Genomic DNA, 19899 nt, shown 5'->3' with positions numbered 1-19899 from the left:
CTGGGGATTTAATACGAAAATGGCCGCTAGGGCACGCCTTTGCTTCATACTACGGAAAATCGTCATTGCGGTCAGTACGTGAAAATTGTCTTTGCGACTTTTCCGTAATCCAGTGTCTCCTTGGTGATTAATTGTCTGATTAAACTTGACGTAATACTCGCGAGTGTTACGTGGTACGCAATTCGCAATTGAGTCTAATAAGAGGACTGTTAAAGTTGGAAAAATGGGTAGGTCTAGGTCGAGAAGTAAATCGCCTAGCCGGAGGCGTCACAAGAGCAAACATTCCCGTAAACGCTCTAAATCACGCGAAAAGCGATCGAGTAGCAAGTACTCCGAGAAGCCAAAAGAACGCAGCTCCAAGTCTAGGTGAGCATCATCTTTTAGAGAGCCATCTCGTTTGGAATTTTTTATCGACCAAGTGTTCTGTTGTGTTTTTCCCCGGCCATTTTGCGATTTTCTTTGATTTTTCCCCTGGCACTGACCACTCAACTTTAGAGTAAAGCACTTGGCATTGAGAACTGTTGATTAAAACTTGTTTACCACGGTTACATTCTTGCGTAATTTCTTTCTCTGAATTATCATGACATTACTAATCAGAATATTTCATGATTTATAATTCTACTTGATGTATGTATAACATAAAGGATTATAGTATGCATGTTTTACCGTAGGAAGAGATCGCATTCTGCAACATCCAGTAGCGGTTCAGATGTCTCCGATGATGTACATATTGTTAGTCACAAAAAACGCTCCTACAGGGATAGAGACCGAAAGATGGACGAGGTCGAGAGGCTGGCAGAAATGGAGCGACAGAGGTAAGGCACAGAAATATGTCCTGGTGTCCTGTTCCTCTTTGGGTGAACACGGATGTCTCTAAAAATAATGTTTTACAGAACTCTAAGTCTATAAGTTGTTTTTGTGATTGTGTTATGACAGGAAAAAGAAAGAATTAGCGAACAAAATCCTTGCCACGAGTGCGATTGGGTAAGATTTGAGTATCCAAATTTCAAGGTGGTGGTTAACTGGTTTTTCAATCTTGAGCTATGTTCGTGTTAGATTTTCAAGCATGCTTTCCATTGTTTCAATTCTAATAGCACGAACTCTATATCTATGTAAAAGAGTCTAAGTACTATGCAGTATTACATTATTAAGTGAAATCCGTGTTTACTTGATATGACTCGGGTTAACATGCGTAAAGTAAAGATGAAGTTAAATAGCATATGCTATATCGTAGTACCCTTACATGGGTAATACATTGGATTAATATCAGAACCAGACACCCGATGCTCATCTGCCAACAGGAGGCAACGCGAAGTTGAACAGAAGATGGTCGAGGAGGAGGCTGCAAAACGAATTGAAGAACTTGTACAAAAACGTGTTGAAGAGGAACTAGAGAAACGTAAGGAGGAGATCGAAGCCGAAGTGCAGAGGCGAGTAGAAGAGGCTAAGAGGGCCATGGAACGGCAGATGATGGAGGAGATGGAATGGCGCCAGGCCAAACTTCGCGAGGAGGAGAAACGAAGAGAGGTAAGACCAATCCAGAGAAACATTGGCCGGTATTAGCCCAAACGCTGTTACACTTAAAGCGCAGTGTGCTGCTTTGACGTTGCACCAACTCGTTTCAAGAAATTTCCTTAAAGACACGAGGTTTGTTTCGCTATTTATCCCTTGAACGGCAAAGAAACTTAAAGTATTTTCACCAACTACGAAGCATACTAGAATACAGGAATATTTTATACAAATACCTGTCGAAGAGTATTTTCTCAAAGATTCTCATATCTTTCATAAAGTTCCAATAATTTGCTTTATCGAAGAATGCAGATTAGCTTGTACATTTTTATGAATAATCAGTATAACAAAAAGAATTAAATTTTCGAACATCGTGCCTTTCATGGCTCACGTGGAATCAACCTCTATGATTTTGTGTCACTGCCATGAATTCGTCACATTAATAGCGCATCGTCACAGCGTTTGGGCTCGAAGCGTTGTGGTTCGCGCGAACTCGCTGAAAATTATAAATTTGACGACCACATTGCTTCGCCTTCCCAACATCCACCGAGGTCGCGCTGTTGGGGAGATATATTTTTATTTATTTATCCTTCTTTTTTGTAACCATTGTAAAGGTTCTCGTACCATAGACGCATGCGTCGGTTATTTGCGAACGGTGTATTGTACCTGTACCATGTATATATCTACATAACAATATAACCAATCGTCGTGTGGAATCCTGACCGACAGTGATATCGGTGACTGAAAGATCCACTGAGACTTCGGTGGGCGATTAATACTCGCCTTTAGGATTTTCCAGTTCGTCGATCGTGTCAGTCGGGCGAACGATGAATTATTGTCGAGATCTAGTTTGTATCTGCAAATGTGAGCATCCAGGTTGTCGTCGTTTTATGGACTTTAAGGAAAATTAAAAGGAAATACGAAAGTATGGAAAGGATAATAAAAAATAGAGACCATGGAGACAGAGGAGAAAGAAAATACGTAGGAGAGCGCGCGGAGAAAAATTTAAGGAAGGAAGGAAAAGATTTAAGAAAGAGAAAGATACGTCTGAGTGACTACGAAATAGTGATCCCAAGAGAAAAGAAAAACTTTGTAATTTATTTTAACTCGAACACTCGAGATTTAATCGAGGATAAAATAAAGTTATTTATTTATGCAAAACATAGGCCAGTGGTATTCTTCCCCGGGCTGTCATTGAACGTTAACTAATTGTTGCTAAATCTTGGAACGATATACCGATATATGAATTATATTCGCACCGGTGGACCGCACTAGTCGCAGATACGACACGGACAATCGACTTTCAAAAATATCACAGTGACTTGTCACGTTTAAAAAACAAAAATTCACCTCTCACCAAACTCGCTATGCACTGCACGATATCGAACAAATGAAGTCCTTTGTGTCTGTCACCTTTGACCTGCCTAGCAAAGTCGGATATCAAGTCAAAGAGGGCTTTCGCTATTTGATCAAAAGATACAGAAATAAAATCTATTCAAAGGGATCATAATTCTTTGAATAAAATATCAGATATAGAATATTTCTTTATTTTTCTTTTTACTTCAAACGTATCATCAACTATTGTCAGGCGTCTCAGTCCTAGACACGTTTCCTACAGTGAAAATGATTAACCCTCGTTAAATGTCCTGATTTCCGGCCAAATGGCCAGTGTCCCTCGTATCGAGCCGACATGAAGTTTTACCCACGTTCCAACGCGGATATTAATAGGCTTGCGCCAAGAGCGCCCTATGAATCTGAGGGAAAGAAAACAGTTTCATTAGAAAGGGGAACATAGACTTTAATTAAGGGGCCAGTATTAGAATCCCATAGCAACAAAGCACGACCTAGCGATATATAGGTCGCCTTCCTAACTGACTACCAACAGAAGATGCCGGTTTTTTACTCACTGCCGAGTGATTGTTGATGAAGAAGGCATCCCCTACGTGCTGGCGTGAGCTTCATTCAGGTATTATCCAATTTATATATTCATAATTCATTATATACCAAATATTATTATTATCGTTCTTTATTGACACACTTTTTACCACCAGTTTCATTACTAGGAGCCACGATATATTGTGATTGGTTAACATACGGATTTATCGGACGGCCGCATACCGTCGACAGGTCGGGCGGATGGCACGATATTTATTCTTCTTCCCCTGCTTGAAATAAGAGACAAAAAAACGAAAGAATAACTTGCAATTTTTCGGATTGCTCTTCGAGTCCTCTATCGTCGTCTGGCGATTTTTATCGATCGCGAAAATGTCCTGTCGCCTTTTGATAAGATCATTTGGCGACCTGGCATAACGACAATTATCTGCATGCATCACGATTCTATTGTCATACAGATTTGGATTACATTGAAATTTTTCATATTCGAAGGTATCTTTACGTTTGAGTCCACTGTATCTCTTGTCCGGTTGGATCTTTGCGAATTTACTTTATAACGTGGTCAATTCGCAAGAGAAGCTCGGGACGAAGAGATGCTGTGTATGAGAAATGTGAGCAACTGGTTTTTTTTTTTTTTTCTTTTTTCCAATGTGATAACGTCACTCCGAGCCATCCACCCTCTCTGGACTCGACCTCAAAATTTCACCTATCCCCGGCTGCCTTCCCTGCATAAAAGAGGTTCTTAGGATGTGTAAAACTAGGCTCTTGACATAGCGGCACTATGATTTTTGGACATGAACGGTGTAAAACGACAGCAGTTACCACCAACAGTGTTATTGCGTTATGTAAACGTTTGCCATTGTCGTTGTAGGAGGAAGAGCGGAAAAAGCGCGAGGAACTTGAGAGGATCATGGAGGAGAACAACAAAAAGATCGAGGAGGCCCAGAAGAAGCTGGTGAGTAATCGGATATAGGATTTTGCTTTTCATATTTTATGTGACGTACTCATCCTTAGAATGATCCTTTTTGTGTCATTGGTTATTCAACTGTCCTTCATTTTGATGTGTCTTTCTGTTCAGGCCGAGGAAAGACTGGCTATGGTCGAGGAGCAACGGCTGATGGAAGAGGAGAGACAGAGAATGAGAAAGGAACACGAGAAGCGTGTCAAGGAGGAGCAGAAGAAGATCCTCGGCAAGAACAACTCCAGGCCGAAATTGTCCTTTACGCTTAAACCAGTTACGTGAGTCTGTACTAGCTGCGCGCAGACGTGTATGTGATATTCGTGCGTTCTTGTCGGTTCTGGAGGACGTTTTCAAAACCTGCAAGAATCAACAACCTTCGTTAGCTACCACATGTAGTGTACGTACCTTTTGAATATGTCGTAATAAGGTGACTAGCCGGTTGATAAAATCGGAAGCTTCTCGCGACTACTTTAAAACCTCATTTCACTTCACTTCACTTTACTTCAGATTGCTGAAATACTGCCGGAGCGGTTCATTCGATCATTTTGGGATCCTTTGGGATACTTTCGAAATTATTGGATCTACTGACTGTGATGGCGAGAATTTCATGCAGTCGCCCTCACGCGAGTTACGTCATTTACTAGAGGAACAAGCTCTGTTTTTTTTTTCCTTTTTTTCTTTGAACTTTTAACATTAATTTGAGAGAGAACGTCTAATGATTTCTTATCACAAGACTCGGGTCGGTACATGAAATCATGCTGATTTGGATGAACCAAATGTCATCCGTTGATATTTTTATTTCAATGTGGTCACGTTGAAAGTGACCGTTATTGATCGTACCACGTGGTGTAATTTAAATCTGACAGATGAATTTGCATATGCTGTATTATGTTTCCAAGGATTTGAGAATCTCGTACCAATGAATTTTCTTCTGTAAATAGACAATTAGCAAAACACCTCATCGCTTGGTTTCTAAATATATCGGTAATGTCTGACCTGTTGTGTCATTTTACCTGTGTAAAGTGTTGATTATTCTAATAGTGAGATAACGTTCATTTCGTTCATTTTATTCCTCGCGAAAAGATATATAATGTCCACGAGAGCTCACTCTGACCTGACGTATCTTAAAATTCGATTGTACTGTAAAATAATCATGATTCCATAGAAGTGTACAATCGAACGCAGACACGAGCAGAATGCTGTTTTGTACGAATAATCAGTAGGGATGGGAACAAAGCTATACAGTTGTAAATGTTCCATACCTATGTTTGTATAGTCATGCCGCAAAATGAAATCTGTTGATACAAGATTGTATAATCACGAAAATGTTATTTGTAAAATAAACGGGTTTTTATTAACCGGTCATTGTACCTCATCTACTTACTTCTAGCTTATGTATGTTTTGTAATCGTAAGAGAATTTGGAAAATCAAAGTTTGTATTATCTAAAATCCAAACACTATATTTATACTCATTGGATTTAATTGTTTATAGTTTAACAATTATCAGTTGCTTTTGTAGTATCCTAATTTTTGCTTAAATAAATATCATTCTCAGAGCCACCAATGGAAAAATGAAGTAAGGTTATTTGCTGACTCGAATAAGTATCATTTATCGAACACAGTTATAAGTTTATTAATCAGGGTTGAGGGAGTGCACTTTTCTGTTTGGCATTTATACCTTTTCCAAGAATAAACATGTTAGCCCCTAAATAGGGTTGAAAATTTGTAACTTGCTGTTGGTATGCCAAAACGAAGTTACCAGTATCAGCCTTTGGATTGGTCGGATAATCCAATATTACTGTGGAACAAGTAAAACTGGTACTCATTAGATGTTTAGGATATTGATGTAATTAATTTAAGTGCTATTAATGCAGCTGACCTTTTATTAGACTCTCCAGTACTTCCGGATACAGTCTCGCAGTTACTCGAGTACTGGGTGGATGCATTCGGGGATTGGTATTGATCTCTATCAGCCACACTGATAAGTCATCCATTATCATGAAATCTGCACCATACAATTCAAAACTACAACGACGTTTATCCATATGCTCCTGTGCTGCTATCGTGGTGGCTACAATGGCTTCACACATTTTCGGATAAATTTCGTCGTACCAGGGTTCACCCTTGTGACCGGATTTTCTGTAATAAATTAATTGTGAAATAAGTCTATTTAGAGATAACAAGTAAAATTATATACTTAAGGTAATCATTGATTTTTTCACAGTCCCAATCCTGGGAGCGAACAGAATTCTTTTGATCTGCATATTTACACTGTACTGCGGTGTTGCAAATATGAACAGCTTCATGATAATGAGAGAAAGTAAATGGTCTGGAGCTAAATCGTAAAAGAGCTTCCCTTGAATATAAAAAAGTCAGTGGTATTAATAAGAATTATTATACATATATAAATGCTAATGATGACTATGAAAGAAATACTTGTATATCCAAATGTTTAGAGGATAACTTTTTGTTACCAGGTACCATTGTCTCACATCAAATTTTGTATCATGGACAAGTAATGGTCTCTCTATAATTATATGGTACACTCTTAATAGCTGTCTTATATATATTATTTAGAAAGTTACAATAATTAATAGACAAACCGATGTATTTTTGTACAACAAAATAATCCTTAGGACTATCATGAATTTTTTTAATGATATGAGTCAACTTGTGACTTATCACAATACCAGTTCCACAGCAAAGATCACTGGGTTTCAAGATCCATATGTTTCTCATGCCATTTAATTTGTATTGCGGATCAATGTCCTCGACTTTCTTTAAAGTCTGCACAGCTTGTTTGTACATTTCCTAAGAAATATTTTAGGAATGAATGCGAATGAATTATAAGGGAAAGGGTAAGGAAGCATTAAGTTAATATATCACAGAAAATTATTATACATGTATCGATAACCCTTCTGTGCTTGCCAAATTATCTTGTTCGAGTGGCAATAGGCCATTTCCATAATGAACAACTTTTGTGTAGTCATCGATAAAAGAATCCCATTCCTGATAAGGTATTTCTATTTCAGATCTATCCAAGTACTCATCTCCAACCTCAGCTACATAATCTTCACATCTTTTAATGGCAAATTCAATTTGCTTTGCTGATATTTGATTGGCACCTACTCCAATCAGTTCTGCTTCTTCCTTGACACGATCCACGAACCATTTTAAAAGACTCACTGCAGCTGTTCTTCTGTAGTCTTCGACAAAGGTATTTCTTTCACGACCGACATTATAATTTCTTGGACACTGGACACTGGATACATTGTCTTCGTAATACCAATGAGCGTCCTGAAGTATAGTCGCCATGCCCAACTGTCAAGGGACCATAAACCATTTTTAAATTGCTTTAATATTTATTAATAATTTGAACAAACCTTGGACGTGTAAATGAAGGATTTTTGAAATCTGTTGAGCAATGTATCTTGCTTGATACTACTATTCCAATCTACAAATTCGTTTCTGCAGTCCCAGATGAAATTTGGCGAGGTGTGTTTTAATGCATGGAAAATTATTGCTTTTTCGTTTAAGCTGCCATCCTGGTTTTGAATGGTGCCTAAAGATGGTGCGTCCAAACTAGCTACGCTTCCTGAAATATAGGAATTGTTGAGATTTCTTTTTTTTTGTCTATTTCTTATTCTGTTTTACAATTGCCTTACCGTATGGTAAATTTCGAGATTTTGTCGATTCGTATTTCTGTACCCAGCCTCTTTTCTTCAGGGAATCTTCCAGGTAGGGAATGTCTCCACGAATTAGAAATATTTTGTGATTCTAGATATTACAGTGGAATCAGAAATTAAGATTTGGAGGAATATATTGTTTTGGTATGGATCTGACTGAATTACCTTTATGGCTTTTTCAACTTGTTGCTGAATTATCATGTGTTGTTCTTTTTTACTAAGATTATTTGAGGAATTACGTGAGCTTATTTGCAAAGCTTCTTGTATTCTTTGTTCTTCGCAAGTTCCTTTTTTTCGATTATTACCGTTTAGAGATTCGGATAACGGATCCGATTTTGCGACTGTTGAAGATTCCTTGAGATTGGAATTATTTTGAGATATTATTTGACGTTTTTGGGAAAACGGTGATAAGTTTTCATTCGGTGATAATAGACGGTAATATTCCTTTGACGTTTTTGCGGTGTTCGCAGAATTCGTCTTTGGGTTTGTTACTACAGCTTTTGCAACTTTTGGACTCTTCCTGTCTGTTTTTGGCAATTTTAATCCATACGTCGTAGATCCGTAATAAAGTGAATGATAATTTTCATTGCCAAATATATTTGGAACAGGCCGATTCCACTTTTCAAAAACTTTTTGAAGATGAGTGTTTTCCCTAGATTTAGAATATGTCTTCGCTTCATCCTCCTGCCGTTTCCCGGTAGTCTGACTTTTCCCAAAAATTATTTTACGATTTTGTTTAATGTCTCTTTTAACATCTGGATCAATGTTAAGAAAATTATTTACCATTAATAACAAAAATTCTTTTCCATAAGAGAAAGTAAATTAAAAAAAGAACTAAGGTACCTGAACTATACAGAGGGTTAATCCTATCAGCATATGATTGACTGACAGATTCCTGCACCAAATTTGATTCTAGACGCGTTTGATCATTTGATTGTGCCATACTTTTCATATCAGTGAACATGCAATCGGTGAATCCGGATTAGTAAAATTGAATTTAAGAAAAGACCGTGATAATTTTCGAATGATTGATCAGGAGTGAAGATGATACGAAATTTTGTTAATTCTGTCGAAATGTCACCACGTTCATGCTTGTCGCTTTCATTCGTCTCACGTTTTCCAATGCAACGTTATAATTTCGCTTATCCTTCTTTATTTAAATCAATTATGCTTAATTCCAACTTTTTTTATTCCTTGCCTAATTACATAATCAAATAGATTTAAACACAATCAAATATGATCCCATTAACTATGCTGTATAATCGTTCGATATTCGTGAATTCGTCAGCATTGAGACTGCGTCAAAAAATATTTATGAATCGACTGCCACGAGTCGAACGCTGGAAAATTCTGCACGGCCGTTCCTGGCGACTCGGAGCACGTTGACCTTGGCTTCTTCTTCCTCTTAATTGGCGGCTCGTACGAGGCATTTGAATTTGCCATTGAATTTTTCATCGCCAAATCCTTCCAAGTTTCATGGACCCGTTTGTATTTGTTCAAAGCATCCTCCATGTCCTGGTCCAGCATCCTCTCAAGTTCTGCATTTTTGAAGATTGGTTTTCCATAATTAATTTTTTTATCCGTCGCCGTTGACAAATTTTTCCCCTGCTGATTTTCATCTCTGCGTTCTAACGAGCTGCTGGAAGAAGTCATCGTTCCCGCTACGTTCGTGATCGTCACCGGAATTATTTTTGGATTTTCTTCTTTCGCAGACTCCTCGATATTCTCCATGGCGTTCATTATCTCTTGGACGTTTCTCAACAGACACTTGTTTCTCTCTAATTTATATTTCATGGATCTTGTCCTATTTGAATTCTCCGCGCTATTGACTTCTGGCTTAATTTTATCGACCTCGTTACGACCGGGAAGGGTTTTAGAAATTTTCGATCGATTTGTGAACGCGAATCGCACTTTTTGAACAGGTTCGTTTTTCTGTTCCCGATTCAAAATCAGTTTATTAATTTTCTTTGAATTCTCCTTGCTCTCAACCTTTCTTATCTTTCCCCTTGACCCATTCTCCGATCTCTCCATCATTTTCTGACTATCAGTCAACATTAACTTTCGTGACCTATGACCCAACTTTTTCCTAAAACCTGACGAATCCTCCGTCTCCTTCCTACCAGACGATTTTTTTGGTCTTTCGTACTCGCAGGTTGGTAACTCTGCAGAATTCGTTCTTACGGATAACAGCTGGTCCATCATCTCTCTCATCTGTTTAAACTCCTCATGTTCATCCATTCGTTTCACCGAGTCCTTAATCATTCCTTTTCTTTCAACGAACTTGTCCTCATCTTTTTCGAATTCCAGCATCCGACTTTCATCTTCAGTCTCACTCTCGTCAGAGTTCATTCTCGATTTATCTCTCGAAACAGCATCCTTGTCGATCTTAATATTATTATTTATCTTAGTAAGCCTCTTAATGGATACTGGTTTCATGTATGTCCTCGTTGCTGAAATATCCTCATTTCCCGTCATACCTGTACCAGAACTCACTGATCTTATCATGGTATCAGAATCCCAAGTGTCCTCGATCTTATCAATGTCTATGGAATTATCAATATTCATTCCTTCGGTTCCAGGAACATCTTCTTCTATCATATAAAATTGCTGATCTACCGGTAAAGACTCCAGCCATCTCACAACTTGTATCGTGTTATCAGACTCGCTATCGGATTCGCTATAGCTGTCCGATAGTATGGGTACGTGATTGTCATCGCTCCAGGAGATGTTTCTCTTTCCTGTCTTGGGTATACGATGACGGAAGTAAGTGCACTGAAAGTTATCACGTGACTGGATCATCTGCAACCCATAAGGATTCTCTACTTCCGTCGATCCGATCTTCGTGGGATTCCCCATTGCCGAACCTTCTCCGGCGGCTCCTTGTCTGCCGGAATTCGCGAGCAAGACGGACTGCGCCATTCCACGCGATCAGTATGGCAAGAAAGAATGCGAGATTATTTAATTGCTCGCGAATTAACATTAAATTATTTTTCAAAAGTATACTCGAATCACTGTTCCAGGAATGACTTTTGTTTGGTTATAAAATTCTATTAGAATTTTCCATTGAATTTACGTGTAAATTGCGTGCAAAACGGTTATTGGGAATTTTCGTAACTTTTTTTTTCTCATATTTATAGAAACGTCCAATTCTATTGTTTTATTCGTTATCGATACTGCAACGAGTGATTTTACATTTGAGGTTATCGTTTACTTCTTTTTGTTTTTGCGTTTTGGGAACATCTCGATACTTTATTATCGGTACATTATTTTTGTAAGGTTAAATATAGATATTTCATGACAATTAAGAAATGCGTTGTGGATTCTGTTAGGAGGCAATTGGTAGTTATCGATGGTAATTTGTCATTTTGTAAGACCCAATCCAACTGCGTACATGTCTGTTATGTCGAGAAGAATTTTTTTCTTCTTTTGTGGATTTTTCTTTCTTTGAGGACCTTGATTTTTGTTCTTTGTCTTTCCTGTGCTGCTTGGAATCAGGAGAGACGGCAGTGGTGGCACCTCGAGAGGAACTGTTCCATTTCTCTTATATTTACTAATAGCATCTCTCATGGCAGTGCTGATGATCTGTATGAGATTGTAATTTTTGTATGATTTATGTAATCGAGTAAGTCGTATATTAATATACCTTCTCTTCGTTTTGCTTAGCCTGAGACTTTTCAGATTTCAAAAGTACCGAACGGTCGCTTTGTTGTTGAAGCTTCATAATTTTCGAAATCAAACTTTGCCGCTCCGATGACGCATCTGATCTCGTATTCACAATAGCGGTAGCTGCCGTTCTGCTTTTGCTCTTAGTCTTTTGTCTTGGACTCTTAGAATTTCCAATTGGCTTAGAAGAGTTTTTCTACGATGAATAAAGCTTTGTCAGCTGTTACTCGTAATTCGTATAAAATCCTCTTTTACCTGGTTCAATGCTGGTGATTTTATTTTTGTATTCTGTGACGTGATGGCAGCACTGGTGCTCGTAGCAGTGGATTCATGTTTGACAGATACGAGTGATGGTTTTGATGACTTAGAAGGTGCAGTAGCTGGTAACGATTGTCGCATCTTAGGAGATTCCAGCTTGTAGCAGGTATAAAATTCTTGATCTAATTGAATTTCTAGTTCCTCTATCAAATCCACTATTACCGGTCCTATGTAGCTATGCACGGTTGATTTCTTTTTTGGCAGAGAGATCTACAAAATTTTAATACCAGTATGTATCTGTGCAGCGATTAGAAATTATTTCTTCCCTGAGCAATAATTTTACCGGTGGCGATTTTGAAACTAGACTCAGCTTGGAATCCTGCGAGTTAGAATTGTGTTTCTTCTCGCAAGCTGTTATTCTCGTTCCTTGCAGTGACAGTGCGGCACCCAAATACGGCTGACAGCTTGGCATCCTTTGTCTATAAGCCAGCTCAAATTCGCCAGTGTCCGCATTTTTATCCTCGCGAAAATCGATAACCACTGAAAATAAAAATAATTCACGAGAATTTCATAATCTTGCTTATTAGCTTGAACAATTATCTATTTACCTTTAATAGTGTCTTCCATAACCTGCCGACATAAACGCGTAGTCACACTGGTAGTGTAGTTCATATCAGGATGACTATTAATCTCGATCAGCCAAACAGAAAAATCCTCCATTACCATAAAATCAGCGCCATACAATTCAAAACTATTTTTACGTCTATCCATGGCTTCCTGGCTAGCCAATAAGGAGCCAACCAAACCCTGTTTCATTCCCGGATAAATGAGCTCATCCCAAGCGTCGTTATGGCCCTGTGTTCTGTATTGAAAATATAGAATAATTATAAATAAGAAGAAAAGCCAAAATAAAATAACGAATCGAACAATCGTAGAATCTTACTTGAGGAATTGCTTAAATGTTGTGGCGTCCCACATGTTATCCGACGGAAGCGCAGGATCTCTGTCGTTACTATTTTTGTATTTGCACTGAATAGCATGATTGCACAAGTGAATGGATTCATGAAAATCCGTAAGACAAAATTTTTGTGAGCAAAACCTTAGGTAGCTTTCCCTGAAAAAAATAACAATATTTAATATCATATTTGATATCTGATAACGATACATTGAATTGCCTGATACATTTTCTCAATAAAAAAATGCTAGTGTATAAAGCTGCAGTAGAGCAACGATCAAATCTACAGTATTCAAATTGAGTTAGGATTGATTAACTTATTAAATAATTTACAGCAAACAATATACCCGCGTATGGATCGCCCGAGTTCTAAAACTAATTGCATATTTGATTATTTGTATTTACTGGCAATTCGTGATAGTTATTTTAGATTTAGTACAAGCATAATACATTTTCCTCAATCATCTTTATTATTAGGCTAATTACCTTCCGGGGTTATATTTAGCGAGTTACTATAATTAGCTACACTCCGTCAGAGGGATATTCTATTTATAAATCGAATAAAACGAACCCTTCTATAAAGGATGGTAATATATTGGCCTACCTGTACATCCACAGAGTCAAGGGTTGTGCACACGATACAATGAACCACTGTCTGATGTCAAATTTAGTACTGTACACCAAGAATGGTCTTTCTGTTGGTAAGAGAAATGAGTAATTTATTAACCTAATTATATTATATTATAAAATAACGTATTTAAAAAAATCACCAATATATTTCTGAACGACGTAACGGGTGTCTGATTTATTAGCTGGATTAACTTTAGCCACTACATCCTCAAGCCTGTTCATGAGAGTAATTCCACGACCTCTACTTTTATTTCCAGGTTTTAATATCCAAACGTTTGTGATACCATCCATGTCCAATTGCGGCCAGTACTTCCGGATCCTCTTGAGGATGTGCCTCGAGGCCAGAAAGTATTTCTAAAGGAAGTCAATGAAATGTAAAATATCCAACGGGGTCTCCCAGGATGTTTGGGACACCCTGCTTATACACTAGTTATCTAACTCACGTGAAAAGGTACATTGTTTCTAACGAAAACAGCTTGACCCTGAATGATCTTGTAATACCAGCAGATAAATTGATCCCATTGATGGGACCAGACCCTCTCAACTTCCTGATCGATATCCTCGTGCGATTGGGCACCAATGTAGTCGCTGCAACGTCTAATAGCAAAATCTAATGCTTTCAGAGGAATTGTACCAGTCGGTGACCTGGTTGCGTTTTCACCCTCGGTGTTGATCTTGTCTACGAGCCACTTGAGTAAGCTGAGACACGCAGTGAACCTGATGGAATTTGTATTATAGTCTTGAAATTATCACAAGCGACTAGAAAACATATTTTGGTTCGCGCGATAAGGAGACAAAATTATAAGAAATTTGTGAACCATTATATGAAACCACCTCTAATCGATTTGACAATCAGAAGTTATGTCTGATCTTACCGGAAGTCTTCAACGAAGGCGTGCATTTGATCACCCTGACATATGTTGTAGCAACGTGGAAATAACGTGTTGGCAACACCAGCTTCGTAGTACCAATGCATTTGTCTGACATTTGAACAAAGGCCCACCTGAAGAATTGATTTTCGTAAGAACAACTTATAAATATTTTAAATTTATTCTGCTGCAGGTGTATGTATATCAATCTCACCTGATACAATTCTACATCCATATTGAAGCTGAATCTATAATTATTTTTACCTTGGAGGTGAAGCCAGCTCTACAGAATCTATTGAAGATTGTAGTTTTATTATCCTGGGTTGGCCATCCTGGCCAGTCTGAGCCAGTGTTCCAGAGGAAGTCGACAGTGTGGTTGCTGAGCATTTTTGAAATGAGTTGACGCTCACTTTGCTGATCCTTGAGGTCACCTATTCCAGCTAGTAGAGCTACTGGGCTTGAATCGACAGTCATATGTTGATCAGCTATTGGTTTTGTGATGTATAAATTATTAGTATTGGTATATCAATATAAAAGAATTATATCTAATAGTCTGATTAATACCGTTAGTAATTTTCTTATAGAATTTCTCGCACCATCCTCTCTTCAACATGCATTCTCGAACTACGCGTGATCTTCCATATATCATAAAAGTACGATGAGCAGCAATTGCATCTTTAACTATTCGTTTAATACGAAGAAATCTTTCTTGTAGTGTCGGTGGTAAAATTGAGTTTAATTCGTTGCTGCCTGTCTTGGACGAAACGGAGTCACAGCCTTGAAAGAAAATCAAAGGTTTGTCATAGTAAGGGGATTGTGAAAATTTTTCATTTAATAAATTTACCAACCATTTTCAGATTTCAAAATGGAATCAGTATCCCTGGCGATCGTAATGGATTTCTCGGATATATCCAAACTCTCATCCTTGCCCTCGTCGTTTTCAATTTTCTCCATTTTTTCCGCATCTTGGGATCCAGGACTCTCCGATTCCGCATCGTTCACGTTCATGTGGTGCAGGTTTTACCTGTCCTGTATCTTGACTACGTAGACGTCTACTAAGAATTCAGTTTCATTTCTTCACGAGATTTGATTAAGGTCCACCTGGTTAGACGAATCTAAAAATTAGCTAATAAATGTCTGAGGACATCATTTTGATTTTTTTTTGGAAATTTTAACCGGGTCAAGTTCGACATAAAGTAAATATAATCGTATCTCATGACAACTGAAAACCTTGACCTCGACTTTTCAATAAGACGAGCCCGACGCTTTTCAAATCGATTATTACCAATCATCCAACCGTTACTATACCTGTTGAGCAATTTATACATTTCACCAATAGCACTCCATTTTCTTTCTATACAGTATTAAGTAATTCCTTTTGAATTTCGTATCTCAAAATAGAATAAGACTCGATCTTCGCACCGTAGTTAAAATTCCAATGAAATCAATTGACTGTAATCTGATCCCATTATAGTTTAATTATCAAACACTGATAGACCGCCACCCGCGATGTCCGTCCCTTCCATAGAACTTTTTAATTATCTACTAAAACCCATGAGAACTCCCAATAAACCTTTCGTTCCTTTGTTTGTCAGAAAAGAAAACCCGTAAGCACCGCCATCAAGTGGTAGCGGCGATATCTTAGGTATGACCCAGGTTAAAAAGTTGAACTGTCACCATAAAGGTGGAAGCGATGGCACGCGGGTGGCGTTCGCCAGCAAACTGATCGGTGGTTCCGCATTTCAACAGTAAACCGCGTACAGGGACCATGTGTCGGTGTTTGGAATCCGGAATTCCGCAGGCGCGGAGGAGAGCAGGAAAGAGCGATTCCAGGGGTTGGATTGAAGAAGGTGCGCAGGGTGGTTCAGGATAAGATCGAGGGGGTGTTTTCCTGGAGTGAGTGGGTCGGTGGTGATGCGAGGGGGTTTCGAGGCTTACGAGCGGCGTACCAGGCACCTTCCTAGTCTCCGTTGGGTTACCCTCACACATGCCCAAGAATCTAGGTAAGAACGTCAACGCAATCGGGGTTAATCAACTATCTGCTATCTTCGACTTGCATTCTCTGACCCACTTAGAAGTTAGCCACGCGGTGGTTATGCACTGCCCTTATTAGCTAATTGCTCCCAGTAATTTATGTTTCACCTGGAGAACTTTGAATTGGGTCTGAAAATTCGTTGGCGAAGAAGAAGTTATAGGGGGCACCAACGCACGAGTTACGTGTTTGGAAATAGGTTACGCTAAATTTTGGATGGATGGATGGATCATGGATACATTGTCTGTTTAGCCATTTAGTGTATTGACTCGTATTCTCCGTCTAGAAATCTATTTCTCGGATGCGTGATCGTGTGTGAAGGATTGTGTTTTATTTATGGAAAATTGATTTATGCATGTAGTCTCTGCTGGCCGTGTGTGCGGGATAATACGAAGCTTGTTATGTGAATTACTGTTTACGTAAGGTTCTATGTTAATTTATGCAAATGAGCCGCATGCTCTATAAATATGACTATTTCCATATCACCGGCTGATAAGCTCAATTGTATATGTTATTATTAGATTGTCAGGTTTATCAACCTTTTAGAAATACTGTATGATTTGTCGCTTGTTAAGGATCTAGAATTCTGGATAAGGTACTGATGGATTTATAATGGGTTAAATGTTTGACTGACCATCAGAAGGGACTGTTGAGAGTCTGGACGAATTTTATACGGTCGAAGGATGATGGGATCTTGTAACACGTACTGTCTTATATTTAATTTAATTAATTTTCTTATACTTTAATCGGCATATTCGACAATATTTTATTTGTAATACTAGAATATTGAAAATGTACAAAAAATGTTTTAATCTCGAAAAAAGTATTACCAAAATGATAAACATGTCACTGTCTCTGATTCAGTCGTGACTAATTTCATGGGTAGTATATATTGAAGGTTATTTAATTGAAGACTTATTATAAACTGCATTAAATTACCAATTGTTTCATATTGCAGTTTGATTACTGCGCGTAGCGTCACGGAAATACAGCAACTCTTTAAACGTAAAATGGAATAAATTAGACAACGGCCGAGTGTCTTATCGTTGTAAAATAGCTGCATGCAAATTTTCGTATCCGATGAGCTGCAAAATGACAAGAGACTTTCGTGTACGGTCGATTTCAAAAGTAGCGCCACTGTACCCACCCTGAATCCTGGATGCCTAGTACAGATTAAAGTCTAGAGTGAGGCGATACGAAGCAACTGTACAATCGATTTTCATTTCAGTCTACGAAAGAACGCTATAGAGTGTAGGCTTGGTTGAAAGTATATTAGTTCAAGATGGCAAGTTTAGTACGAAAGGCGGCGCTACTGCTATTTACTGAAGGATGCATGGAAGAGTATTTTGTAAAATTTAATTTCCTTCACGGTACGTACTTCAGAGATAGATAACTATAATTTATTCTTAAAGCGACCATATAATCTTGTATTCTTGAGAGATCGGTGAAGATCTTTTTTAATTAAAGGCAGGACTGTTTTTTTCTGTCATTGTTGCTGTGTTCTATGATGGTGGACACGTGGCATGCCAAATTTCGGCGGCCAAATACAATATCGATCTTAAAAGTTTACTGGGAATATTTATTTTTTGCACTTAAAAGTTTTGAGAGATTATGTCATTAAAGGATATTCGTATCATCGTTACCAACTTGATATTGCTTGTATAGGCAAGATATTGGAGTATTGATAAGATACACATACAGAATTTATTATTATGTCATGGGGATTTTTGCTATTTGTAACTACTTGTTTTTTAATAAGTTTCAGTTTGTTCATTTATTCAAATCTGGATGTTGAAAAATGTTGATTGCTTTTTTTTAATAAATTTGTGTAATAATGCTTATATTTATAATACATGTTTAATTGTTCTTATTCTAGGTGAATGTTTCAAGGCAAGTCTTAGCAAGGGTCTAGGCTTAGGTATCATAGCGGGTTCCCTATTAGGTTTGCATTTGCAGCTATTATTATTTTGCACACATGCATTAGTAATGATTATATTATCATATAAATTGTCTATTTCCAGTGAAATTACCACAAATTTTAAAACTCCTCAACAACAAAAGTGGCGAAGGCATAAACATTATCAGTGTATTTTTGGACTTGTTTGCAATCACTGCAACAGTGTCTTACAGTTTTATCAGTAAATTTCCTTTTAGGTAATATTTTGAAAAGTCTTATCACAAATTCATTCAAAGAGAAATATTATTATTATGGCATATTTCAGCTCTTGGGGTGATGGAGTATTTCTCGGTGTTCAAACTGCAGCCATTGCTGCATTAGTATTGCATTATGGTGGCAATACTACAAAAGCAACTGCCTTTATTGCTGCGTACATATCAATTATTACTGCTGTAATAATTGGACTTGTTCCAGTAGATGTACTTTGGACTTGCCAAGCATTAAATGTTCCCATTTTACTTACCAGCAAGGTATTGTATGCATTTTCTTAAATTCTATTGGCTTCGTATATAGATCATTTACTTATTTTTATCGATTCTCATATTCAATCCACTGAGCACGACCTTCTAAATCGTAAATAAATTCAATAAAAAACTATCAAACAAGAATCAAGATCCATGAAATCATGCTCAGTGAATTGTATCGATGACCATCTGGTATAGTTCTTATTATGATACAATCTCTTGACTATGTATAAGTTGCTAGTATATCAGTAATTTTTTTATAGAATACTTAATTGTTATTTTCAGCTTATGCAAGCCTATACCAACTATTCAAATGGTAGTACGGGACAACTCTCAGCTGCTACCTGTTTCATGTTGTTCTTTGGTTCACTAGCCAGAATTTTTACTTCTATTCAAGAAACTGGAGACACAATCATTATTGTTACTTATATTGTTGCGACTTCCGCCAATGCTCTGATAGCTTCACAGCTCATATACTATTGGAATGTTGTACCAAAAGCAGCTAAGGATTCCAAAAAGAAGAAGCAATAAAGTTAAAGAAACAGTTAACATATTATCATCCAAACAGATTTAATGTAATTATAGCTTAGAGCATACGGTTTTAATAAATCGGTAGGCCTGCTTTCTCAGGACGCCGTTGAGGGTCAATTGTAAATACTAAATAGATAAGAACGTTTTTAGAAAAGAGAATATATGATACCCCAATTTAAAGGGAGACTGAGAATTCAATAGCGTTCTTCATTTATCTTTTTAGTACAATTATTCCATTAAATTATAATTCGAAAGAAGATTTTTATCTCACTCTTACAAATGTAATATACCATTTTTCCCTTTGCTCATTTGACGACAGTACTGAAACTTTGCTTTAAGAAAAAATTTCATTTGCATCACCTGTATAACAGACTAAGCTTCGAGATTCCAAACAGAATCTAATAAAAGACTTTCTAAATAACTAATTCTTTATTTTCCATTAAAAAAAATCCACATAAAGATGTCTCTCTCTCATCTTCCGTTAATGTTG

General features: G+C 37.6%; 4 protein-coding genes across 6 annotated transcripts; 2 read left to right on the top strand and 2 right to left on the bottom strand.

Moving 5' to 3' along the window:
• Positions 1–41: 41 nt before the first annotated feature.
• On the top strand, positions 42–5721 carry LOC107273343 (UPF0430 protein CG31712). Of its 2 annotated transcripts, XM_015751439.2 has the most exons (6): positions 42–366; positions 672–815; positions 937–984; positions 1302–1527; positions 4274–4357; positions 4481–5721. In XM_015751439.2, the coding sequence occupies exons 1-6, from the start codon at positions 224–226 to the stop codon at positions 4643–4645; spliced, it is 810 nt and encodes a 269-aa protein (XP_015606925.1). In that variant the 5' UTR covers positions 42–223; the 3' UTR covers positions 4646–5721. The 2 variants fall into 2 exon arrangements, with proteins under 2 accessions (XP_015606925.1, XP_015606926.1); XM_015751440.2 differs by lacking the exon at positions 937–984 and having other exon boundaries at positions 43–366.
• Positions 5722–5914: 193 nt separating this feature from the next.
• LOC107273340 (tubulin glycylase 3A) lies at positions 5915–9311 on the bottom strand. Its single transcript, XM_025090665.1, has 10 exons — positions 8894–9311; positions 8216–8805; positions 8030–8141; positions 7748–7959; positions 7266–7685; positions 6968–7175; positions 6801–6891; positions 6562–6720; positions 6244–6503; positions 5915–6162 (listed from the first exon to the last, which is right to left on the bottom strand). The coding sequence occupies exons 1-10, from the start codon at positions 9012–9014 to the stop codon at positions 6002–6004; spliced, it is 2334 nt and encodes a 777-aa protein (XP_024946433.1). The 5' UTR covers positions 9015–9311; the 3' UTR covers positions 5915–6001.
• Positions 9312–10979: 1668 nt separating this feature from the next.
• LOC107273341 (tubulin glycylase 3A) lies at positions 10980–15464 on the bottom strand. Its single transcript, XM_015751431.2, has 13 exons — positions 15274–15464; positions 14990–15202; positions 14690–14910; positions 14432–14559; positions 14000–14273; positions 13697–13910; positions 13531–13621; positions 12915–13085; positions 12580–12833; positions 12315–12511; positions 11969–12241; positions 11694–11909; positions 10980–11632 (listed from the first exon to the last, which is right to left on the bottom strand). The coding sequence occupies exons 1-13, from the start codon at positions 15431–15433 to the stop codon at positions 11411–11413; spliced, it is 2634 nt and encodes an 877-aa protein (XP_015606917.1). The 5' UTR covers positions 15434–15464; the 3' UTR covers positions 10980–11410.
• An 828-nt stretch (positions 15465–16292) lies between these two features.
• LOC107273344 (mannose-P-dolichol utilization defect 1 protein homolog) lies at positions 16293–19607 on the top strand. Of its 2 annotated transcripts, none has more exons than XM_025090668.1 (5): positions 16293–16428; positions 18334–18399; positions 18479–18611; positions 18680–18884; positions 19164–19607. In XM_025090668.1, the coding sequence occupies exons 1-5, from the start codon at positions 16413–16415 to the stop codon at positions 19407–19409; spliced, it is 666 nt and encodes a 221-aa protein (XP_024946436.1). In that variant the 5' UTR covers positions 16293–16412; the 3' UTR covers positions 19410–19607. The 2 variants fall into 2 exon arrangements, with proteins under 2 accessions (XP_024946436.1, XP_015606927.1); XM_015751441.2 differs by lacking the exon at positions 16293–16428 and adding an exon at positions 17488–17827.
• The last annotated feature ends 292 nt before the right edge of the window (positions 19608–19899 follow it).

The sequence above is a fragment of the Cephus cinctus genome, unplaced genomic scaffold, assembly GCF_000341935.2.
Source record: "Cephus cinctus unplaced genomic scaffold, Ccin1 Ccin1_scaffold1576, whole genome shotgun sequence".
Classification (NCBI taxonomy): Eukaryota; Metazoa; Arthropoda; class Insecta; order Hymenoptera; family Cephidae; genus Cephus; species Cephus cinctus.
Note: the sequence above shows the minus strand (reverse complement) of the source record. Positions and strands in the feature narration are given on the sequence as shown.